This window comes from Pleurodeles waltl, chromosome 10 (assembly GCF_031143425.1).
Source record: "Pleurodeles waltl isolate 20211129_DDA chromosome 10, aPleWal1.hap1.20221129, whole genome shotgun sequence".
NCBI classification, from domain to species: domain Eukaryota; kingdom Metazoa; phylum Chordata; class Amphibia; order Caudata; family Salamandridae; genus Pleurodeles; species Pleurodeles waltl.
This window is the reverse complement of record NC_090449.1, coordinates 27,044,382-27,070,989: the sequence shown is the minus strand read 5'-3', so window position 1 is coordinate 27,070,989 and position 26,608 is coordinate 27,044,382. Positions and strand designations below refer to the sequence as shown.

The following is a 26,608-nucleotide window of genomic DNA, read 5'->3' as shown; positions in this document are numbered from 1 at the left end:
TATCCGTGATGTTGTGTGTGAAAACACAGGGAGGCTTAGGTTCTCATAATCTTTTTTGAGAAGCTTGGATCCCGTGGGTCTGGGTTCAGATATGAGGCCAGGTTCCTTAAACACAAGAACCAACAACTTGAGTTCATGTCAACTTTCGACCTGTATTGGTATCTCCACCAAGAGGTGGGTCAGGACATCTTTTTGCTGAGTGGGGACTGTAGGAAGTTGGCTCTGTACATACTATCTCAAAGAGAGAGATAGCATGCACAGAGTCCAAGGGTTCCCGTGAGAGGTTGATAGTGGCAAAATAAGATCATTATAATGCTCTATTTTGTGGTAGTGTGGACGAGCAGTAGGCTTATCACATGGTAGTGTTAAGCATTTGTTGTACACACACAGGCAGTAAATGAGGAACACACACTCAAAGACTTAACTCCAGGCCAATAGGTTTTTATATAGAAAAATATTATTTGCTTAATTTATGTTTGAACCACAAGATTCAGACTTCAAGTAAATACATAAATTGTAAGGTACTGGGCATAGGTAAGTATGGAACTTTGAATTAAAACAGTAATGTACACAGTTTTGTCAAAAATGGCAATAAGCTATTTTAAAAGTGGACACTGCAAAAATCAACAGTTCATGGGGGAGGTAGGTACAAGTTAGTTTAGCAGGTAAGTAAAGCACTTGCAAGTACAGTCTCCGGGGCATAGGCAGCCCACCGTTTTGGGGGCGGGGGTGGTGGTGGGGGTTTCAAGTCATCCCCAAACACCCAGTACCAGCAACACAGGGCCGTTCAGGTGCAGAGGTCAGAGTAGGGCCCAAATAACATAGGCACCTATGGAGACTAGAGGTGCTCCGGTTCCAGTCTGCTAGCAGGTAAGTATCTGCTTCCTCGGGGAGCAGACCAGGGGGAGTTTGTAAAGTACTTGGGTGGGGTCATCAACAGGCACACAAAATACACCCTCCGCGGCACAGGGGCAGCCAGGTGCAGTGTGCAAAGTAAGGGTTGGGTTTTAGATTGAAATCTGTGGAGAGACCCGGGGGTCACTCTAGCAATGCAAGCAGGGCACAGGGGGGCATCTTAGGCCAGCCACCGGCTTGGCAACGATGAGGGCCGCCTGTTGGTCACTCCTGCACTGGTAGTTGGTTTCTCTCGGGCCTGGGGGCTGCGGGTGCAGCGCTTCTTCCAGGCGTCGGGTTCTTTATTACTGGGCAGTCGCGGTCAAGGGGAACCTCTGGATTCTCTCTGCAGGCATCACTGGGGGTGTAGGGAGGTCGTCTCCGGGTGTCCACATCGTTGGAGCCGCCTAGGGGTGCACTCTGCAGTGTTGGTTCTTCTGGACACAAGCCGGGGGTGTCGGGTGCAGAGTGTTGGGGACTCACGCTTCCGGAGTGAGGCTGGAGTCCCTTTAAAGTTGGTTTCTTCTTGGTTGTTTGGACAGAGCTGCTGTCCTCTGGAGTTTCTTGGTCCTTAGGGTTGCAGGGAAGTCCTTTGAGTCGGCAGAGGTCACTCGTCCTGCTGGATACGTCGCTGTTGCAGGTTCTTTGAGTGTGAAGACAGGCCGGTAAGGCTAGGGCATAGTCAGTTGTTTTCTCTGTCGTCTCTGCAGGGCTTTCAGGTCAGCAGTCCTTCTTGTTGTTTCAGGTCGTCAGGAATCTAAAGTCCTGGGTAAATACTGAATTTAGGGATGTGTTGGGGCTGGAGGGCAGTAGCCAATGGCTACTGTCCTTGAGGGTAGCTACACCCTCCTTGTGCCTCCTCCCTTTGGGGAGGGGGGCACATCCCTATTCCTTTTGGGGGAATCCTCCAAAACAAGATGGAGGATTTTCCAAAGAGGGGGTCACTTAAGCTCTGGTCTCCTTAGGGGTGGACCTGGCTGAGGGGGTGACTCCTCCTTGTTTTTCTCATTATCTCCTCCGGACTTGTGGGGGTTGTGCCCGGGGGCAGGCATCTCCACTAGCTGGAGTGACCTGGGGCATTGTAACAAGAAGCCTGAGCCTTTGAGGCTCACTTCTAGGTGTTACAGTTCCTGCAGGGGGGAGGTGTGAAGCACCTCCACCCAGAGCAGGCTTTGTTTCTGGCCCCAGAGAACACAAAGGCTCTCACCCCAGAAGGTCAGAAACTCGTCCCTCAGTGGCAGGCTGGCACAGACCAGTCAGTCCTTCACTGAAGGATTGGGTAAAATACAGGGGACATCTCTAAGATGCCCTCTGTGTGCATTTTGTAATAAATGCAGCACTGGTATCAGTGTGGGTTTATTATTCTGAGAAGTTTGATACCAAACTTCCCAGTATTCCGTGTAGCCATTATGGAGCTGTGTAGTTCGTTTTGACAAACTACCAGACCATATACTTAATATGGCCACACTACTTACAATGTCTAAGAATGGACTTAGACATTGTAGGGACATAGTGCTCATGCAGCAATGCCCTCACCTGTGGTATAGTGCACCCTACCTTAGGGCTGTAAGGCGTGCTAGAGGGGTGACTTACCTATGCCACAGGCAGCATTTTGTGTGCATGGCATCCTGAGGGGGATGCCATGTCGACTTTGCCTTTTTCTCCCCCCAACACACACAATCTGCAATGGCAGTGTGCATGTGTTAGGTGAGGGGTCCCTTAGGGTGGCACAACATATGCTGCAGCCCTTAGGGACCTTCCCTGGTCACAGGGCCCTTGGTACCACTGGTACTTTTTACAGGGGACTTATCTGTGTGCCAGGGGTGTGTCAATTGTGGAAACAATGGTACATTTTTTGTGAAAGAACACTGGTGCTGGGGCCTAGTTAGCAGGATCCCAGCACACTTCTCAGTCACGTCAGCATCAATATCAGGCAAAAGGTGGGGAGGTAACTGCAACAAGGAGCCATTTTCCTACAGGAAACCCTCAGGTGGATCTTCTCACCAGACACAAGAGCATAGATGCCCATTGTTATGTGCCCTGCAGTTTTCTGTGGTGATGTTTGTTTATGTGGAATTTTCCACTGCACTGTGCGTTTATGCCTATACCCTTCATTATTTAAATGCTGAGCAAGCTACTCCGAGATAGGGCATAAGAGATTCTGGTTGCTCTGGATTGGCCGAGAAAGATGTTCTCTGCAAACCTTTGAAGACATTCCCTGTGTCCCCACACCTCAGCTCCTACATAGAGCCAACATCTTCTCGCAGTCAGCAGGGCAGGTCCCACATCTCAGCCTCCAGGTCTTCCACGTTGTGCGTGGAGACTAGAAGAGGAGGGGCAAGGGGGAGAAGAGTTCTTTTCATTTTCTGCCAGAGGCGATCAGTGCATCCCTTTTGGTGTCTCCCCTCCATATCCATCAAGCCTGATGAAGGTGGAACCCTTTTTCTGCCTGGTGTGTGAATGAGAGTATTGACCTTCACAAGGCAGATCCTCCTGATGTGTTGTGCTTTATGCTTTCATTGGTCCACCAAGGTTTTGCAGTGGACACAGTTAAAGGCAGTGGGGCCTATTCACATTGATAACTTTACACATCCCTGCCTCCATTGTTTAATATGGGAGGTTGTTGAGGTACCAGTGGTTGGCCATGTGTGGTACTGGACTTACTCCAGGCCTGAATTAGAGTACATTTACTACTGTCTAAGGCATATTTCCAGGACTCCCACATAGTGGTGAAAATTCTCTCAGCAGTGACTGTCATTTGTAGATGTCAGCAAAAAGATTTTGGCACTATTGTGCTCCCAGCAGCGGACAAACCTCTCCCATCCTTGCAGAGAACTCAAAATACGACAGATGAGGCATGCTTTGGATGGAAATTCTGTAAACCAAGCCGCTAATCATAGCAGCCTTGGACTGCTGCCCCGCTGCCCTGCTGCCCCACCGCTCGAGAAGTAGCAGCAGGCGAAGGGGGAACATGAACGAGGCTATGATAAGCATTGAAGACATTTTACAAAGCTTTGCCTTTGCTGGAATGATGTAACTCATATGGCCATGGAAGCAACTCTTTAATTGAATGATAGAATCATTTGACTGATTACTTTGGAAAGACAAGTACCGCTCCTCTGAATGCCGCTCTCAGAACCTTGAAGCTTGAGATGAGCTGAATAGAAGCTCTTGGAGCGCAGGTTAGAGTGGAGGTTTGCAGCGATGCCTAGCCTCATTAAAGTTGCAATTGAATGTCACCTTTTGTTCACATTCTCATCAAACTTTAATTGAATCACATAGTTGGACCATTTCCAGCTTCTCTCCTGGAAAAATGCAGCTATTTAAATTCATAGAAACGATGAGTTGTTGCACTTGGATAATGACAGATGCTTAGCCCTCCATGTTCTGTGGCCTTAATATGTATCCCTCCCCCTTGAGAAGAAAAGAAGCTTGGCTTTCAGGAAAATAAAAGCATTTATTTACTTTAATAAAGAGACAGAACAAACTGAATTGATGTGTTATTGAATACAGAAAACATTGCAAACTTAGAACAACGACAGAGCATATGCACAGGGGAACAAAGAGGGATTGATTATGGGATGTTGATTTCGGAGTCCGCTAACTATTGAGAGCAGATCGCGGGGTAGAAGATTTGTCTCTAAGAGATTACAGCAGAAGGGGATTGAAAAATAGAGCGATTGTGAGAGTAGTGTACAAGCAATGCACGAACAGCCTGGATGGGAGCAGGAGCAGGCGAGAAATTGGAAAACTTTGCTGGCACTGAAATATATCCGGGAAGGAGGGTGTGATGGGGGTGTTGAAGAGTCCAGTCAATGAACCGAGAAATGCACTTCTTTACCCAGTCCAGCATCAACAACAATAAGGGTTCCTGAATGTCGCTTTATTTGATGGTGCCTGGTGGTTCTTGCCCTCCAGAATGTCCCTTTGTTTGAGAGTCACTGGCTGTGTTTTAGATTGCTGAGCGTTCTTTTGATTTGATGGGGCCTGAAGGAGTCTTGTATTTCACACTGTCCATTTTTTTAAGGTCCAGGGTGGAGTTTTCCTTTCTACAATCATTTGATAGTGCTTGAGCAGGTTTTGAATTCAAGAGTTTGTATTTGCTTGTTTTATACCGCTGAGTTTTGCATTTTGGAATGTCTTCTTGGAGATGCCCGAGTGGGTTTTGGATTCCAGAATGTTTCTTTGTTTGATCTCTTAGTAGGTTTTGGATGCCAAAATTCCATCTGATTGGAATATGCCAGTAGTTTGGATTATGGAATGCCTTTGTTGATGGCTGAGTTGGTTTTGGATCCCAAAATGCCCCATTTTTTTGTGCTGGATTTTGGATCGCTGAAGATGCTTGATATCTGTTGGCTCACCAAAATGTTCCTTTGTTCCATGTCTAGTTATTTTTTGTGTCCTGGAATGTCCATGGAACCTGATTGGGTTTTGTTTTCCAGCAAGCCTGTTTGCTGGATGGCACCTGCTTTGGATTAGGATTCCAGAACCTCCATTTGTTTAGTGGCGTCTGGTTGGGCTTTGGAACCCCTTCTGACATCATGCTCCCTATAGACATTGAAAACGTAAGCCCTAAGTTTGTAAGTGGTTACTAAACAGTATTGGGAGTCATTGGTGTTGAGAAACAGATTTGAAACCGAGGTATTGGCAACAGAAAGATGTTAAAATCCTTTTGAGACCTCATATTAATAAGCAGTAGGGACCAGCTTGTTTTTAATTGGTTGAACCCCTGGATGTGGCCCCTTGGAAAACATCAACTCAAACAAGAGTTAGTAGAAAATTACCAAGAAGCAGTGGCAGGTCTTAAAAATATGAAAATGTGCCAGGAGACTTGCATTCCCCCGAATGTTGCCATTGGCTTTGTGGTTTGTAACTCTGGTTTTCTTGATTTCTATTGGTTGCCTTTATTTACTTTAGTCTCTCCAGGTTCAGTTCCTCCCTCCCTTTGCCGAAATAGCGTTTTCTGGATCCTTGTACAAACTTGTTTTCTGTAAATAGGCCTTTAAATCTTGTTTCTTATCTTGTCACGTTTGTGGGCATTTAAAGACAGAGGTCAGCTGTCCAGCTGTGTCTTCCAGGGAGTTTGGTGTTTACTTTACAGGGAAGAGGAATGCGGATTCCTTTCCTAACGGAGCCTGCTCGGAGACCCCCCCACAGGCGCTCAGAAATGGCATGGTAAATTACACACGTCTGGAGGACCGCAGCGGAGACTTCTGTGCTTGCTCAAAGCGCCTGCAGTGCTGTGGACACAGTAATGTGTTTTTTTTCCATGTGATATTTTTTCTTCTGCTCACTGAGAGGGAGGGGACGTCTCGTTCCTCCAAGCCAAACTTTAAATGGGGCTCAACCTTTAGAGCTCGAGTCACGAGACGTGTAACACCGACGTGCGCCTGCCTCCTACTTCAGTGATGGGGATGTCTGAGCAGTCAGAGGGGCGGCCCCTTGTGTGGTGGTTCACCTTCGCTGCTCAGAGCTTGTGTGTTTCTGTCTGCTAGTGCTGTGCGTGTATTTAGGGGGCCCCAATTATGACACTAACCAAGGCTTATGCTGCGGCAAATAGGAAACACTGGAGCTGAGCTAGACAGGACTGAACGTTTACTATGGATAATGTTTACATAAAGTCCACACGTTATCTTTTGTGTGCTGTGTACCTTTATCAGTAAAACTGTGTCTGTGCCATTTCAGCGGAAGATGTGCGTGGTCACACCATGCATACTCCATTTTACCCCTCTCCGCTCTACTCTGCACCACTCTACACTGCGTCACTTGAATGTACTCTGCACCACTCCACACTGCGTCACTGCACGGAACTCTGCACCACGCCACTCTACACCACTTCACACCCCTCTATTCTATGCTAATGCACTCTACTCTACACTACTGTACTGTGCGTCACTGCACTCTGCGCCATTCCACTAAATGTCACTCTACACCACTCTACACTGCGTCACTGCACTGTACTCGTACCACTCCACACGGCGTCACTGCACTGTACTCTGCACCACGCCACTCTACACCACTTCACACCCCTCTATTCTAAGCTAATGCACTCTACCCTACACTACTCTACTATGCGTCACTGCACTCTGTGCCATTCCTCTAAATGCCACTCTACTCTGCACCACTCCACACTGCGTCACTGCACTCTACTCTGCACCACTCCACACTGCGTCACTGCACGGAACTCTGCACCACGCCACTCTACACCACTTCACACCCCTCTATTCTAAGCTAATGCACTCTACCCTACTCTACTCTACTATGCGTCACTGCACTCTGTGCCATTCCTCTAAATGCCACTCTACTCTGCACCACTCCACACTGCGTCACTACACTCTACTCTGCACCACTCCACACTGCGTCACTGCACTGTACTCTGCACCACGCCACTCTACACCACTTCACACCCCTCTATTCTAAGCTAATGCACTCTACCCTACTCTACTCTACTATGCGTCACTGCACTCTGTGCCATTCCTCTAAATGCCACTCTACTCTGCACCACTCCACACTGCGTCACTACACTCTACTCTGCACCACTCCACACTGCGTCACTGCACGGAACTCTGCACCACGCCACTCTACACCACTTCACACCCCTCTATTCTATGCTAATGCACTCTACCCTACACTACTGTACTGTGCGTCACTGCACTCTGCGCCATTCCACTAAATGTCACTCTACACCACTCTACACTGCGTCACTGCACTGTACTCGTACCACTCCACACGGCGTCACTGCACTGTACTCTGCACCACGCCACTCTACACCACTTCACACCCCTCTATTCTAAGCTAATGCACTCTACCCTACTCTACTCTACTATGCGTCACTGCACTCTGTGCCATTCCTCTAAATGCCACTCTACTCTGCACCACTCCACACTGCATCACTGCACTCTACTCTGCACCACTCCACACTGCGTCACTGCACGGAACTCTGCACCACGCCACTCTACACCACTTCACACCCCTCTATTCTATGCTAATGCACTCTACCCTACACTACTGTACTGTGCGTCACTGCACTCTGCGCCATTCCACTAAATGCCACTCTACACTGCGTCACTGCACTGTACTCGTACAACTCCACACGGCGTCACTGCACTGTACTCTGCACCACGCCACTCTACACCACTTCACACCCCTCTATTCTAAGCTAATGCACTCTACCCTACACTACTCTACTATGCGTCACTGCACTCTGTGCCATTCCTCTAAATGCCACTCTACTCTGCACCACTCCACACTGCGTCACTGCACTCTACTCTGCACCACTCCACACTGCGTCACTGCACGGAACTCTGCACCACGCCACTCTACACCACTTCACACCCCTCTATTCTATGCTAAAGCACTCTACCCTACACTACTGTACTGTGCGTCACTGCACTCTGCGCCATTCCACTAAATGCCACTCTACACCACTCTACACTGCGTCACTGCACTGTACTCGTACCACTCCACATGACGTCACTGCACTGTACTCTGCACCACGCTACTCTACACCACTTCACACCCCTCTATTCTAAGCTAATGCACTCTACCCTACACTACTCTACTATGCGTCACTGCACTCTGTGCCATTCCTCTAAATGCCACTCTACTCTGCACCACTCCACACTGCGTCACTGCACTCTACTCTGCACCACTCCACACTGCGTCACTGCACTCTACTCTGCACCACTCCACACTGCGTCACTGCACTGTACTCTGCACCAATACACACGGCGTCACTGCACTGCACTCTGCACCAATACACACGGCGTCACTGCACTGCACTCTGCACCACTCCACTCTACACCACTTCACACACCAATTCTAAGCTAATGCACTCTACCCTACACTACTCTACTATGGGTCACTGCACTCTGTGCCATTCCTCTAAATGCCACTCTACTCTGCACCACTCCACACTGCGTCACTGCACTGTACTCTGCACCACTCCACACTGCGTCACTGCACTGTACTCTGCACCAATACACACGGCGTCACTGCACTGTACTCTGCACCAAGCCACTCTACACCACTTTACACCCCTCTATTCTATGCTAATGCACTCTACCCTACACTACTCTACTGTGCGTCACTGCACTCTGCGCCATTCCACTAAATGCCACTCTACTCTGCACTGTACTCTGCACCACGCCACTCTACACCACTTCCCACCCCTCTATTCTATGCTAATGCACTCTACTCTACACTACTCTACTGTGCGTCACTGCACTCTGCGCCATTCCACTAAATGCCACTCTACTTGCACCACTCTACACTGCGACACTGCACTGTACTCTGCACCACCCCACTCTACACCACTTCACACCCCTCTATTCTATGCTGATGCACTCTACCCTACACTACTCTACTGTGCGTCACTGCACTCTGCGCCATTCCACTAAATGCCACTGTACTCTGCAGCACTCCGCACTGCACTGTACTCTACACCACGCCACTCTACACCACTTCACACCCCTCTATTCTATGCTGATGCACTCTACCCTACACTACTCTACTGTGCGTCACTGCACTCTGCGCCATTCCACTAAATGCCACTGTACTCTGCACCACTCCACACTGCGTCACTGCACTGTACTCTACACCACGCCACTCTACACCACTTCACACCCCTCTATTCTATGCTGATGCACTCTACCCTACACCACTGTGTGTCACTGCACTCTACTCTGCACCACTCCACACTGTCACTGCACTGTACTCTGCACCACTCCACACTGCGTCACTGTGCTCAGCACCACGCCACTCTACACCACTTCACACCCCTCTATTCTACGCTAATGCACTCTACCCTACACCACTGTGTGTCACTGCACTCTGCGCCTTTCCACTAAATGCCACTCTACTGTGCATCACTGCACTCTTCGTTACTGCACTCTCCCCCAATACACACTGCTCCGTACCACTTCACTCTAGGCCAGTGCTCTATATGCCAGTCCACTCTGATCTGTTCTGCGCTCTACGCCACGATTCTCTACTGTGCACCACTCCACTCTGAAAGAATCTACTCTGCGCCACTTCACTCAGCGACAGTTCACTCAACTCTGCGCCACTGCCGTCTACTCAGCACTGCATGCCAATGCACTCTACGCCAATCTACTCTGCATCACTGCACTCTATGCCACTATACTCTACTCTGCAGCACTTTACACCATGCACGCTACGCCAGTTTACTCTACATCACTGCACTCTATGCCTCTCTTCTGCTCTGCACCACTGTACCCTAGGCCACTGCTCTGTATGCCATTCTACTCTGTACCACTCTACACCACTACACTCCATGCCAATACACTCTGCCTCCCTCTATAATGCACTCTGCGCCCCTGCATGCTGCACTACTCTACTCTGTGCCACTGCACTCTACTCTGCACCACCCTACTCAGCACCACTGCACTCTACTCCGCACCATTCACCTACATTCTGCACCACTGCAATGTAGGGCACTACTCTAAATAGCTCTGCTGTACCCAATGCACTCTACACCAATCCACTCTAACCCACTCTGCGGCACTGCACTCTTTGCCAATACGCTCTAAACCAATGTAATCTGCTCCACTATACTCTACTCTTCAACACTTTACTCCACTGCACTCTACACCTTTACACTCTGCGTCACTTTAGTCTGCACCACTCTATGCCATGACTCTCTATGCTACTGCACTCTCCACTACCCTACTCTGCAACACTGAACTCTCCACACTCTGCTCTGCACCACTCTGTGCCCCTGCACTCTACAAAACTCTATAGCGCTGCAAGCAACGCTACTTCACTCTATCCTTCGACACATTACTGCACACTGCTCCACACCACTACTCCTCTCTACGTCACTCCGCTCCACTGACATTCTATGGCACTTCACTGCATGCCACTAGACTCTGCATCACTCCACTCCACGGTATTCCACTCTGACGCTCTTTTCCGTTAAACTCTACTCCACTCGATGACACTGTACTCTACGCCACCCCACTCTACAACACTCCACTCTACAACACTACCTTCTACAACACTACCCCACTCTTGACGCTGTACGCAAATCCTTCAAGCTACTCCATGCCACTTAACTCCACTCTAGTCTGCGACACTCTACTAAGATCAGTTTTTATTTAAATAGGTCATTTTTTTCTTAGGCAGGCTGTATTCTTCAAGGCTCCCACAACCACTCTTATCACAGTCGGCAGCATCACATTTTCTATTTCTTGTCCCAGTGGAGTGTTAAAAACACTGACCCATTTCTTGAATTGTTATGGCACTGTCAATAGTGCAGTCCCTTGTTAGAAATTCTTGTATTTCAAGAACACTGCTAACTGACACTTTTCTGTTTCAACTCTGGCAGATTATGTCTTTCTAATTCAATATAACACAAGCTTTATTCGGTCATAAACCATCAAAGCAAAAAAGACAAAACGTTGTTCATATAATTACATATACAATAAAATTCAATAAAAAAAGAAATAAATAGCAAGCAATAAGAACATCATTCATTATTAACAGTAAAACCAATAAAATCTGTCAGTGCATATCCCAAAGCGTGCCTAATTATAAACTACAACAGTTTTAAAAAATGAATTTGTATATACCATGCAGCCTCAAGAAACGTACTAACTGTATGGATCAGAATAACAGAAGTATCGCTCTTTAAGATCATAAGGGCTGTAGCAATTGCTTAGATCCCAACATCTGACAAACTGGACGAATCCACTTACGATGGGGAAGGGTATACGCTGTACAGAAGAACATAAAATGTTCAGCTGTTTCGAAAGCAGTTTTACAGCATGGACATAGTCTAAGTGTCGGCGATGGCCTCCGACTATTAACAAAAGACAATAGTGGTAAACACCCATAACGAAAGCGAACGTACAAGCTCTTCCCCAAAATATTAGGGATGAGATCTAAAAAAGGCTCAAACTCAGGATACCATTTAAGACCAAGAAAAGTATTGGTCAATCGTCCGTATGATGAGCCAAGAAGGTAATTGTTCCTAACATAGGACCAATATACTTGTTTCAAGGACAATTTATGGGCCTTCTCTAAATCCTGTGGATTCTCCCAATAGTTCCCGAGCCCCAGGATACAAAACCACTTAAAAACATGTCTGAACCATGGGATTGATGTTACATTGGATCTTTTTAAAAGATCAAGGCGAGAGTCACTGTAAACAACGAGCTGGGGGGTCGTCCAAATTCTTACCCAAAAGAGTAATGGTTTTAAAGCTATCATATCAGAGATACGATTAAAACCAAGATCTAAAAAGATAGGGATCAAGGGAGTGCTACCTGGGCACGCAAGTAATGCTCTGGCAAAATTGTTCTCACCCCGCTAATTTAAAAGTCTTATAAGAGCCCCACACTGTAGCGCCACAAATAGCGGCATTCTGTGCATTAGCTAAATAAATCTTTATAGCCGGGGAAACCACTTTTGTAGTTATACTCTTATAAAAGCGCATAATAGCCCCCGATCTATGTTGAAGAAGGGACACACTCTTGTTAATCTGTTCATCCGAGAGCAGTTTATTAGAAATCCTCACACCCAGGTAATCTATTGAGCTTACTTCCCCCAGAGGTGCCCCAGCTAAAGTAATAGTACATCTTGACCAATTATTTTGCGGTACTATATTTCTTCTTCATCCCTAACCTTTCTTTATCACTTTGGAGTGTGGTGGGATTTTGCATCAGCCCCTAGCCATTTTTTTATGCAGTTTCTCCATTTTGCAGCCTATAGGGGGATGACTCTTCTTGGCAAGGGATGGTGATGTCAGTGGTAAAATTGGGGAATCTTTGTAGAGAACGGATAGATCAGTCGTAATGGAAGGTTCTTCTTACCATATGGGGGATAATGACAAAATAGAAGAAAAAAACACAATCTCTCCGGATTCAAAAGGGCCACATGTTGAATGAATGCAGCTTGAATAGCTATTCTAAAATACATCCCTCTATTCTGATATGTCTGAAAATTATAATTGCTACTAATCTAAAAAGACATATTTAACTTATACTAGAATTTTTGTACCATAAACCGCCCCAAGAAAGCAAGGCGCAGCTTTTAAGGGAAGAGGTGATGTATTTCAAATCAAATTTTGTATGCCCACTCAAGACACGTTTTGCACATGAAATATGTGCACCTTTGAAACAGCTGGGGTTTGAATTAGTAGTATGTACCACTCAATGGATATATGTTAGAGGGGCCACAATTTAGTTTCTAAAGACAGTATAATCAAATTGAACATTGTCAAATCAGCCGCAGACAGTCAAGGGCTTCAGCAGCACTTGTGTACTGCTCAAGATTGTATTAATTCAATACTACCTCATATTGAAACATGGTAGAGTCCCAAATGTAACCATTTTGAAGTAGAAGTCACCATCACTTGCAAGAGCGGAACCGTAAACATGAGACTCCTTTTAAGATTCTGGGTCCCTTTCAGTTTGCCATTTTAATAACCCTCACTGTCATGTAATAATAATGTTCGATCTAGTTCACATTTAAAATAGGAATTAGCTCTGTCTTGATCTATTGCAAAAACTAATATTGAATGCATTAATTGTAATTAAATACTTGAAAATCGAAGTAAATATTGAATTAATTGCATGTATTTACAATTCGATTTATTATCTGAGTGTTTTGTAGAATCTGTTACATTTCTTATTTACGGATGTCCTGAAGCACCTCTTCTCCTCATCCCATCCAACACAGCACTCTACTGTATCTCAGCTCACCTCATAACTCTTACACAACCAAGACTACCATTGAACACTTCATCTACCGACTACCCATGGATGACTACATCCACAGCGATTTCACTAAAGGTGCGTCTTTCACCACCTTTGCCAATAGACACAGAAGGCATCTCCGGAACATGAGCCACTTACATGTACCATAACTAATACCATAATTGAGCATCACCTCTGCTGCCCCTTGATTAAAATGGCTAGACCCAATCTGTGTAGCCTGGACCTACCACTATACCATCCTGGTTGACATGGTGCTCCACTCACGTCAGTCAGAGGTAACACAATCCTCTTCTAGAATAGTCAGAAAAGCCCCCTTGAACACTGTATGACACACACTCATTGCATTCACAGCCCCCTCCACATCTGACACCAACACCCTGCTAAACACACTTCACGTAACTGACCTTCCCAAAGGTGACCTTCAGGCATCACCCTGTACCAAAATCCTCAAACACAAGCCATGCACATCCTAGCACACTGATGATTTGGATGCCAAATAATCAGTTATTTGTAAATAAAAGATATGGCGGAAAACCTATCCCACCCCTCCCACAAAAACAACTCTGTAATACACTGAAAATAGTCTGCACAAGAGAGAAACATAACATGATCAAGACTGAGGGCCCGATTTAGAACTTGGCGGACAAGTTACTCCATCATAATGGTGACTGATAGCCCATCTGCCGAAATTTAAACCCCATAGCATATAATGGGATTCAGATTTTGGCGGGTGGAATGTCCGTCCCCGTTGTCACAGAGTAACCCGTTCGCCGAGTTCTTTATCCGGCCCTAAATCTTTTCATAGATATTGCATCTCTGGCTTGTCCAAGGCGCTTCTGAAAGTGGCCAGTACGTCATCAACTCACTGCCAAGATCCCCTCTTAGTACAAAGATAAACCAACACCATTAACCATTAAAAGGAACACCACTGGATGAGACACAAGCCTCATTGACTGCCGCACTCCAATTCATATTTCCCCACCATTCTTGACAGCCCCAACACTCATTCGAACCCCTGAACATTAGTTCTCTTAAGCATCAGCAATTCCATAGAAGCCAGTTACCATGTCAGAGCCACAGTACCTTTCTCCGTCGTAAAATCACTTTATTGAAATGTTCTTGTCCCTTTTGCAATTTCCTGCGCTCCTTAATCATGAATAGGACCTTCTCCTCCCAAAAACATATATGATATCTTCTCCAAATTCTGAGAAGAACTTGAGGTTAATCAGGATGAACTATCCAACCAGTGCGCCAACCAGCCATGATGGGTAATACCCCACAGAACGCCTGCTGCAACCCTTCAAAACCATATCATCCATCTGCAGATCTTTCACTCTGAACTGCAACCTTACAGATGGCAGCGATGGCACAGGTTCAGAGCCACGTACGAGATCCCAGTCTCCTTGTGCTCCTGTACGACGAGTTTCACTTTCTACAGAGAATTACCAGGCCCTCCTTTCTCACACCACTGAGGAATGATTCCTCTATTTCTGTCTTATGTAGACACCAAACCATGCACAAGGGCTTTTATATTTCTATGTTCTCCTTGTGGTCAACAGCATCCCATAGAGTTCAGTTATGCCTCGTGTGATCTTTAAATGGAGCTTATTACCCTTCTACCCAACCAAAACATTTCCGTTCAGAAACCACTGCCGTCCAGTTGTCACTTAAGGTTTATTCTTCTGTTGACGTCTAGTGAGAAACAGCACCCGTTACCTTCATCTGGGCACCGCTGTCCGTCATCTCTCTGAATTGAACCCCAGGACATGGAGCTCATCCTCCGTGATGGCTCAGCCCACCTCTGGCATCGTCATGGAGGCTTCTCCCCCTCTTGTTTTATACAATTGCTTGGTTTCCATGTAGATTCCAGTTGATTTTTTTCTCTCTTTCTTTCTAGAGTTCAAAACAATTTGACTTGAGTCGTCTCCAGGAAGAGCTGACCAGGGTAAGGGGGTTTTGTGCCCTGGGATCACAATGAAGTTAAGTGGTGGGAACAGTCGGTAGCAGGCCTTTAACACACAGTGACAAGGAGGCTGCTGCACATTTGACTAAGCTGCCTTAAAAATCTTGTTCTGCTGCCACTCCTGTTTCTTTCTCCTGTTAAAATTGGAACGTAGGAGTTACTCAATCTCTTTGTTATTGGTATCCATCTTGTATTGGAAAATCATTTATGCTCAAGTCCAGCACTTTTACTAGAGAAGCCTGTAACTGGACCGGCCTACAGCAGTGTTAGTCTGATTTTGGAGAAATATCTTGGGAAGAGCCGGCATGTGCACCTGAGCATCAGGGAAGCGAGGCAGTATTGTGGCTAGCGGGGTACTAGTAAGGGGCTAGGGGGCTTCACGTACTGTTGCAATGGAGGCGTTCTTAGCACTAGAGCCAGGTGCACCTGCCGTAGAGCCGTAACTCTGAAACCCCAGCGTCATTGTTTTGTTTTATCCCCACAGGTTGGTGAGAAGCTGCGGAAGAAGCAGGAAAGGTGGGTGTCTTTGGTTCTCGAGGGGCACGGTGGTGGCAGAGGGAATGACTCTGTGGCCGTCGAAAGGAAACATTCTGGGACTGATTCCAAAACGCCTGGTACAGATGGCGCTGAGGTGCTAGGTCCAGCATTAGCATTCCTGGTGATCATGCTCCTATACTGAGGAATTATAACTTTTTAGGCCCATAAGGGGAAGGAACATGCGGGTCACAGAATTACTGATCCCTTCCCCATGTGTTTTCTTGAAATCTGGGCTGGTTTCAAGTCATAAATTGTACTTGCAGTCATCAGAATAGAGTTTGTGAGTAGAAATGGAGCAGTACTTACTGAGTGTGAATCTGAGCCCAGTAACCTGGTAATTGTACTTGGAGGTATCTTGTGCAGAGGTATAGTTGTTATCTGTCTCTTTTGTGTTCTTTTCGTTACACCTGCATTCACCGGACCACTGCTCGTCAACCCTACAGCTCAAAGGTTTCCAGCTAGATGCACAAATTTGGGGTTCTGAAATTTCAATATCTGAGATGTGGCAAGTGTTTTATAAGGGTATCTGGACATGAAACTCGGGTTCCTCGATCCCTAAATGTGTGCCCAGCACTGTACAACATGCCTCCCTGAGTCTTGGGATCCATCTGTGCAGAACGGCAGCCATTCAAGGGAGCATTAGAGAGGGGTCTCCAACCTTTTTTTGTAGTAAAAGCTACTTATGTTGACGAAAATCATCCAGAGCTACGAATATTAGAATTTTATTGCTGACCACATCAGTCAAGTTTATATGTTTTGTTTTAAATATAAATGTTTCAGTTTTGGAGGCTGGGCTACACACAGGTGAGCTACTTATGAATAGCTCGAGAGCTAATAGTAACTCACTAGCTACTCGTTGGACACCCCTGGTAAAGTGTTTGACTCTGGATGAGACATAAAAGCTACTCCCAGTTATCTTCTTAGCCAAAAACAGAAGCACATATATTATAGGGTAAGATGTGCCACCTTGTCCGGAGGGGGGGATGTTTTCCGTCAGGAACAATACTCTTGATGAATAGGTGGCACTTCTTAACTGAGTTTGTTTAAAACACGGGTGAGACAGGGGCACATCTTTAGTAGAGATCATAATCTGATGGCCATTTGGCACATCTTTATTAGAGCTCTTTATAAAGAGATATACAGGTGGTACCCTTGGAGATTGTAAAAAGTCAGTAAGCTGGGAGCAGATCTTACTAGAGCTCTTTATAAACAGATGCAACCTTGGCACATCTTGGTGCTCGTTATAATTAAGTGTGACAGTACTTCATCTTTTTTGAGCTTATTATAAACAGATGACATAGTCCCACATACCTAGAGTAGTCTGTGATAAAAAGATTAAACAAGTCTTAGAAAGAGCTCTAGCGAAGTAGATGAGATGTTGGCACATCTCAAAATTAGAAGGTGGCACATCTTGTAAAACGCTTTGTCTGCACATCTTGTAAAGAGCTCCACTGACACCGATGCGAAGGCGGCTGAAAATAAGGTGGCTTGTCTTGCAAACATCTTGTCACAGTCAGATGCTAGAATGTAGATCTTCCAGAAATAATTATAAGGAGGCAAGCTCGCTGCAAATTTTTACCAGCTCTAAATAGACGAGCAAGTGGCACCTCTTAGAGTTTGTTACCAGTTCAGAAGGTAACAGCTGCTATTGGAGCTCTACAGAAAAATGAGAATGTGGCACCTCTAAAATAGGGTTAGTAATTGGATGAGAAGATGCCCCATCGTATTAGGAAGTTTTATAAACATAGCAATGGGGCACCTTTTCTGTAGGGTTAATTAAAAACAACTGAGAAGGAGTCGCATCTAATATAGAGACTGTGGTAACTGGATAAGAAGGCGACAAGTCTCATAATTAGATTCTATTCATCATATAAGAAGATGGCACTTCTTACACAAAGCACTGTCAACAGATGAGGAAGAGGGTACAAGGTTGTGGTAATCACTTGAGAAGGTGCATACGTTAGGAAGAACTCATTATAGTCAAATGACAAGTTGGCTTATCTCAAACAGAGCGTGTGAAAACCTGACTAGAAAATCTGCATGTTTTGTATGGAGCTTGGTGTAATCTGATAGCAGACTGACATGTTTTCTATTGTCTCTGATAAAATGAGAAGATAATGTGGCCTAACATATGGAGAGCTTGTGATAAACAGATGAGAAGGTTGGATCTCTTGAATCTAGACTTCCTGACCTCACTTGTGCACAGCTGCTGTAGAATGTGTGACTGTGATTTGCTTGCATCCTGAAAAATCATCATTTTCTTTTTTGCATCTTGTCTCTGCCACCCTTCCTGCAGCTTTCTGCGATTACAGACTGAAAAGGAGACTCTCTACAATGACAGCCGGTAAGAATGGATGATCCAACAGCTCATGCATTATGCCAGTGTCCAATTGCATGTTTTAAATTATAATGTTTGAATCCATGTGTACTTGGGGACAGTGTGGCTGTTATCAACCTCAACCAGTTTAGAAAATAGAAGAACAGGTAAGTCAATGTATCAGTGGTCTTGGATTTGTATGCCACAGTGATCTTTCAAGGGTGTGGAATTTAATAAAATATCTACTTGTCCACAGGACATGTTCCTTCATAAATCTACTAGTCCTGTAAAAAAATCTATCTGTCCCTTTGGTGACATGTAGAGTGACAATCTCAATATATGAGTTCTGATAGCCTCTCTGATTATGCCAAGGATAATACTATAGTAGGGCTTGAATACCAGCAATTTCCTTATTTTGCCGCCTTTCTGCAGATCTACATACTGGGTCTGAAGGCAGCAGTAAGCACAAGTTCCAGGGTTGGAATGCCCTTTTGAGTCTATGCAAACCTACTGACTTGCACGTTCTATGGGTTTTCACAAGCTCTTCCCTAATCTTTTCCCATATTGGGAAAGGCTGGAAATTTACTCCTGACAAGGGCAGAGGTAAAACATATTCCAGGGTTGTGGAAAAAAGTGGTTGTAGGCAGTGCTTTAGATGGAAATATGGAAGTGCAGGTACTCACTGTTTAGAGTTCCTATTTGCTCCTGAGAAGTGCTGGTACTCTTCCATTAAATATATTCTAGCTTTGCATAGACGGGCAGATACTCTCCTTTTCACCTTGGAGAAGTGCTGGTACTCGGTACCGGACAGTTCCTGCCCATTTAAAGCACTGGTTGGAGGGAAAGTGAACTTGCAAACACAAATAAACATAAAAGCCCGTTGTCCTTGACCCCAAACAAAATGCACATATTGTTTGGGGTCAAGGACAACAAGTTTCATGTTTATTTTGTCCTTGGGACAAGTAGGCCCAACCCCCTGCAGCACAAACCCTTTGGCTGACAGTTTACAGTACTACGTTATGGAGCAGGGAAGGGAACTGTCTGCAGTTGAAGTAATAGTTGTCTCTGTATGCTAATACTGGTCAAGTTTGTGTTTATGGTTCATTAATGCAAAGCCTTAATTATTAGGATAAGTGCGCTAAATACTTGATGGAAGCTTGGACTGTAGAACTGTCTGAGTAAAAAATGGGTATACACATTTGCAAAGTTTAGCAGTATGAGGTTACGTGTAATGCTCCCAGAATGCTCTCTGATTAGATGTTAATATTTGCAGAAGCCTGAAAGCAAGATTGAAAATTGTTTGCTTACAAAATATATCGATCACAAAAAAATACAACTAGGAAAACAAAGGTTTTGCTAAATTGCTGTGAAATTTTAGGTACCGTTTCTTTGAAGCATCATTCAGTGAAAGGTTTTGATGCATGCTAGTATTTCCAAAAATATTCATAACGGAAAATAAGTGAAACCAATTTCAACATGATTATGAGAAGCATGAAAATAAACAAGCACTGGCAAAGCCATTTGGTGGTCAGTCTTTTGGTTTTGTCAATGCGCGACTTATTTTGAAATGGTTTTTGTAAAATGTTATTGTTGAGGGAGCTGTCTGACACTCACCATTGTAACAAACATTGGCAAAAAGCAAGAATATTTTTTGGTCTCAAAAAGCACACATTGCCTTGGTTGTTTGTGGCATCGAACAAAACTGCGTTGTGTGCAGATATGCTCTTTGTGAAAGAGCAGATTGCTATCATTCACAGTGAAGCCAGCCAGTAGATGAATAGAGAGAAAGATGGATTTTTTTTAAATTAAAAACAAAAGGGCTTGGTTAATGCCAGATGTAATTAGGGGACCAATTGTTAAAGTCATCTAAGTGCACCAATGGTATACGTCTTTGTATTACTGCAGATTTACATACTTCATGAATTTACAAAAATTTGCGAAAGTAGACCAGAAAATCGTACTCCTAGGAAATATTTGTGACCTGCATTTTAGATTTGCTCATGCAAAAATATGTTGAGTGTTTGCAAGATCACTTCCTCTCCAACCAGTGCTTTAAATGGGGAGGTACTGTCCGGTAGTGAGAACCTGCACTTCTCCAAAGTGAACGGGAGAGTAGCTGCACTTCTATACAAAGCTGCAATATATGTAATGGGAGAGTACCAGCACTTCTCAGAAGCAAACAGGTGCTCTAGACAATGAGTACCTGCACTTCCATCTTTCCAGTTAAAGCGCTGCCTCCAACCACTTTTTGCCCAACGCTGGAATACGTTTTACCTCTGCCCTTGACGGGAGTACATTTCCAACCTTTCCCAGTATGGGAACAGATTAGGGAAGGTTTTGTAAATACCCATAAAACATGCAAGGTAGTAGGTTTGCACCAACTCAAAAGGGAATTCCAACCCTAGAGCTTTTGCTAACCGCTGACTCCAGACCCAGTATGTAGATCTGCAGAAAGGTGGCGAAATAAGGAAATTGCTAGTATTCAAGCCCTAATATAGTATTATCCCTTGGATAATCAGAGAGGCTGCTATCAGAGCTCTTGTATAATGAGATTGCCGCCATAATGTGCTGCCACTCTGCATGTCACCAAAGGGACAAGTAGATTTTTTTTTACTGGACTAGTAGATTTATGAAGGAACATGTCCTATGGACAAGTTCAAATTTTATTAAATTCCACACCCCTGCACACTTAACATAGACCCATGTGCCAGTGATGACAACTGAAAACCAGTAAAATGACCTTCCAGAGCTGAGCGTACTATCCTCTTTTCTGCTGGACCTTGTGTGCCTTTGCCGTATGATTGTCTGTCCTCGAGAGCTCCCCTAATTAATTTCAGTGCAGGGCCATGTAAAAGCAACTACATTCTGTCCTGGGGTATCCTGTGCATTTGTAACTGGCAAACCTTTCATGGCCTGTTTATGCTTTGCACCCTTTGTTCTAGGACTAAAATTGATGAGATTCAGCAGCGGAAAGAGGAGGAAGTAAAGTCCTTGAACCTCAGAAATCAGAAACTTCAGCAAGATCTGCAGGCTGTTCACCAGGTTAGTGCTGGTCTGCGTGTCCTTCCTCATACGGTTGGGATATGCAAGCATGCTGAAGGAAGCAATGCAAGGTTTCGCTTTACAGTGTGGCCTTCACATAAACTGCTCAAAATCTTTTGTCTTTTACGGTCGACTGTGTGACAGGGGATATCCCAAGGCACACAGCAATGTTTTCCAGATCTTTAATCAGGGCTGCGGACTTGTTGCAAAGAGCCTTGTTGTTCATTGAACTTGTACATAATGTGGAGAAACTTCCAAGACATATTGGCCAACTTTTACCCCTCTAAAATCAGTGCTGAAGATTCCTCAGATGCAGTTATGTTCTTCTGCCAGTCTATGCTCAGTGCTGATGACTACCTGAGGCACAGATCTTCACTTCTGCGACTCTATCCTCTCTGTGTAGAACACCCAGCTCCAATTTTGCCAGTCTTTGCTCACTGTGAGATAACTTCCTTGAGCACGACCCTGCTCCTCTACAACTCTACTTGGTGTAGGGAAACGCCCATAGAAATACACTCTTTCCCATCTGGAAGCAGTTCTGACCCCCCCCCCCCCCCCCTCCACATCTCCCAAGAAACAACACCCACTGCCACTTTTCTCTAGTTATTGTTTATGGAGTCCTCCACTTCTGTTCCCTCCTCCGGGTGGGACACTACCCATGCACACCCCTCCTCTGTTGCCACTCTCACTTTTAGCTGAAAGAGATGTGAGGAGCACCCACCCACTTCCAGTACAGTCATGTGAGTGCCAGGGAGCAGGCACACCATCTCACCACTTCTTATTTGTTTTTACCTCCAGCACACCATTGCTTTATTGCCATTCATTTCTCTGAGCCAGGAGACTGTATGTATGTCTACCTCTCTTTTCAGTGCCAGGGACATCTTTATGCAGCTTCTACCCCTCTTTTCTTAACACTAGGAGACTCTACGGATACACCCTTTCACTGCTTCTACGCCTCCCTCTGCTACACCATCTCACCACTTCTACGCCTCCCTTCTTTGTACTAGGGGGCTCCGCGGACACCGCTTCTCACCACATCGAACCCTCACTTCTCGATACTAGAGGGGAATCTGCACACACACCATCTCAACACTTCCACTCCTCCCTTCTCAGTCCTAGGGCACTCTGCAGATAAACGATCTCCCTGCGTCCACCCCTTCCTTTGATTCACTGTCCCACACTTACAATCCCCCACCCGTTCTCAGTCCTAGGTGATGCTGCAGATACACCATCTTTCTGCATCCATCCCGTTCTTCGATACCCCATTTCACTGCTTCTGCCCCTCCCTTCTCAGTACTAGGCGCTCCGCAGACACATCATCTCACCACTTCTAGCCCTCCCTTTGTGGACCCTCTCGCCATTCCTCCCTGTCCTTCTCCCCACCAGGGGACCACGCAGATTCCACATCTCACCACTTCTGCACCTCCCTATCTCCTCAGCAATGGACACGTCACAAACTCACCTTCCGTTTCCCCTCAGGGAAATGAGATAACAGCTTGCTCTTGACTCTTCTGGTCTGGGGTTTTTGTAATGCTTCTAGACCAGAGCACAGTCTGAGAATTGTCGGTGATCTTACGGTTGCCTTGGGATTGTGAAATTCTGAGCTGGGAGATGTTCAGATGGATTCAGACTGGAGCAGTTTTGGAGGGACAGAGGCACAAGGACCTTAACGTTTTCATGGCATGCATTACAGATTGGGGTGATAGGGAGCATTTGTGGGGGGGGGGGGGGTAGGTTGTTTTCATGCTGGGTGTACTGAGATAGGATTAGTTGGGTTTAAGAGCAAGGCGCATCGTCCAGGTCAGGGGAATCGGATATTCTGGTGAGCACCAGGCAGTGATCAGACACTGAGGTTCAGAATCTATTACGAGCCACATACTGGTAGAGTTGAGTTATAGCATGATGAGTGCAGTTCAGGAAGGGTGGGAGCTAGTTAAAGGGATGGCATTTGACTGACCTGTTTTTGAGCACCATATAGGTTGGGTGTGATCTCTGGGGTGTGGCTGCTGGTTAGGTCATTCTGCAGCTTGGTGGAGGCATTTGCTTGGTGTCAGGGCTGTGTTTCGGGTTTCTATGTTGAGCACTCTGCAAAGTGTGTGGCAGTAATAAAGGGTTCGATGGCATCTGTCGCTGTAGATACGCATGTTTTGCATAGCTCGCCATCTGGTGTTGGTTCGGAGTGTTACAAGTTGTTTTTCTTCGAAGAAGTCTTTCGAGTCACGGGACCGAGTGACTCCTCCTTTTGTCTCCATTGCGCATGGGCGTCGACTCCATCTTCGATTGTTTTTTTTCTGCCATCGGGTTCGGACGTGTTCCTGTCGCTCCGAGTTTCGGAACGGAAAGATACCTAAATTTCGGAAGATTTTCATCGGTATTGTTGCATTCGGGATCGGCGTAGTTAGATTCAACACCGTATCGAAGATCGAAGAGCTCCGGTGCCCTTCGGGGTAGTTTTCGATCCCCCGTCGGGGCCTGGTCGGCCCGACCGCGTGTAGAAGAACGCCGATGGAACGGACCCCGTTCCGTTTCTGTCCCAAATGCCACAACAAATACCCCTATACAGACCAACACTTGGTCTGTAACCTGTGCCTGTCACCTGAGCACAGTGAAGACACTTGTGAGGCCTGTCGTGCTTTCCGGTCCCGAAAAACACTCCGAGACCGTCGAGCCAGAAGACTTCAAATGGCGTCCACACCGACAGCCCACCGAGAGTTCGAGGAACAAGAAGAGGAAGGAACCTTTTCGATCCACGAATCGGACTCCGAGGAATTCGACGATCCACGAACCGTGAGTAAGACGTCGAAAACCATTCAGAAGAAGATTGACAAGGCCCAGGGGACGCCACTGCCATCAGGCCATGGCTCGACCCATAAATTCGGTGACCGACCGTCGGCACCGAAAAAGGCCCAAACAGTGCCGAGACCGTCCGACTCCGGTCGAGACACCGGCACGCAGCCTTCTCGGGACCGAGAAAGTGCTGGAGACAAGCATCGACACCGAGATAGTGGTGTAGACACGGCTCGACGCCGAGACAGCGGCACCGACGAAGATCGACGCCGAGAGGTTTCGACTCCGAAAAAGAAAAAAGTCACCTCGGAGCCGAAAAAAGATGCAGATAGGGTTTCAGTGCCAAAACAACCTGCAACCGACCCAGTTTTAGGCTCTTATACAGAAGAGCAATCACTGACCTCCCAAATGCGAAAGCATAGGTTTGAGGAAGAGCTGCAATCCACCGATGTAGACCATACGCAGAAACGTATTTTTATACAGCAGGGGACAGGAAAGATAAGCACCCTTCCCCCTATTAGGAGAAAGAGAAGACTGGAATTTCAAACTGACCAAACACCACAAACAAAAGTGGTGAAAAAGGTTACTCCGCCACCCTCTCCTCCACCTGTAATTCACGTCTCACCAGCACAAACTCCATCACATTCCCCGGCTCACACCACCATGAGCCAGGGTGACCAGGATCAGGACGCATGGGACTTATACGATGCCCCTGTGTCAGATAACAGTCCGGAGGCATACCCTACAAAGCCATCACCACCAGAAGACAGCACTGCATATTCTCAGGTGGTGGCTAGAGCAGCACAATTCCACAATGTAAGCCTCCACTCAGAACAAGTCGAGGATGACTTTCTATTCAACACCCTCTCCTCCACCCACAGCTCCTACCAAAGCCTACCTATGCTCCCTGGTATGCTTCGGCACGCAAAAGACATCTTTAAGGAGCCGGTCAAAAGTAGGGAAATCACACCAAGGGTGGAAAAAAAGTATAAGGCGCCTCCTACGGACCCTGTTTTCATCACTTCACAGCTGCCCCCAGATTCGGTCGTTGTAGGAGCAGCTAGGAAAAGGGCCAACTCCCACACATCTGGGGATGCACCACCCCCAGATAAGGAAAGCCGCAAGTTCGATGCAGCTGGAAAGAGAGTCGCAGCACAAGCTGCAAACCAGTGGCGCATCGCTAACTCCCAGGCACTACTTGCGCGCTACGACAGAGCCCATTGGGATGAGATGCAACACCTCATTGAACATCTACCCAAAGACCTGCAGAAGAGGGCAAAGCAAGTGGTTGAGGAAGGACAGAACATTTCAAACAACCAAATACGCTCCTCCATGGACGCAGCAGACACAGCTGCAAGAACAATTAATACATCTGTGACCATCAGAAGGCATGCATGGCTACGTACGTCTGGGTTTAAACCAGAGATTCAGCAGGCAGTTCTCAATATGCCATTCAACGAAAAAGAACTGTTCGGTCCAGAAGTGGACACGGCGATTGAGAAACTTTAAAAAGACACAGACACTGCTAAAGCCATGGGCACACTCTACTCCCCGCAGAGCAGAGGAAATTACAGCACCTTCTGCAAAACACCCTTTAGAGGGGGGTTTCGGGGTCAGGCCACACAAGCCAGCACCTCACAGGCAACACCGTCCAGTTACCAGGGACAGTACAGGGGAGGCTTTCGGGGTCAATATAGAGGAGGGCAATTCCCTAGGAATAGGGGAAAATTTCAAAGCCCCAAAACCCCTACAACTAAGCAGTGACTCACATGTCACTCACCCCCTCCATACAACACCAGTGGGGGGAAGAATAAGTCACTATTACAAAGCATGGCAGGAAATCACTACAGACACTTGGGTTCTAGCAATTATCCAACATGGTTATTGCATAGAATTTCTACAATTCCCTCCAAACATACCACCAAGAGCACAAAATTTATCAAAACAGCATTCCGAGCTCCTGGAGATAGAAGTTCAAGCACTATTGCAAAAGAATGCAATCGAGTTAGTACCAAACACACAAATAAACACAGGAGTTTATTCACTGTACTTCTTGATACCAAAGAAGGACAAGACGCTGAGACCAATCCTCGACCTCAGAATACTAAATACATACATCAAATCAGACCACTTTCACATGGTCACACTACAAGAAGTGTTACCATTGCTCAAACTACACGACTACATGACAACCTTAGACCTCAAAGACGCGTATTTCCATATACCAATACATCCATCGCACAGGAAATACCTAAGGTTTGTATTCAAAGGAATACATTACCAATTCAAGGTACTGCCTTTCGGTTTAACAACCGCACCAAGAGTCTT

The 26,608-nt window shown here is 46.1% G+C and overlaps 1 protein-coding gene across 2 annotated transcripts in view; it reads left to right on the top strand.

Annotated features, from left to right (window-relative positions):
• GRIPAP1 (GRIP1 associated protein 1) overlaps positions 1-26,608 on the top strand; it is a 485,545-nt gene that overhangs the window by 94,213 nt on the left and 364,724 nt on the right. For both annotated transcript variants that reach the window (XM_069209507.1, XM_069209509.1), the window contains exons 10-13: positions 15,532-15,579; positions 16,082-16,113; positions 18,431-18,478; positions 21,394-21,493. In XM_069209507.1, the coding sequence (XP_069065608.1) occupies positions 15,532-15,579; positions 16,082-16,113; positions 18,431-18,478; positions 21,394-21,493 (228 nt within the window). The remainder of the gene's footprint in view (positions 1-15,531; positions 15,580-16,081; positions 16,114-18,430; positions 18,479-21,393; positions 21,494-26,608) is intronic.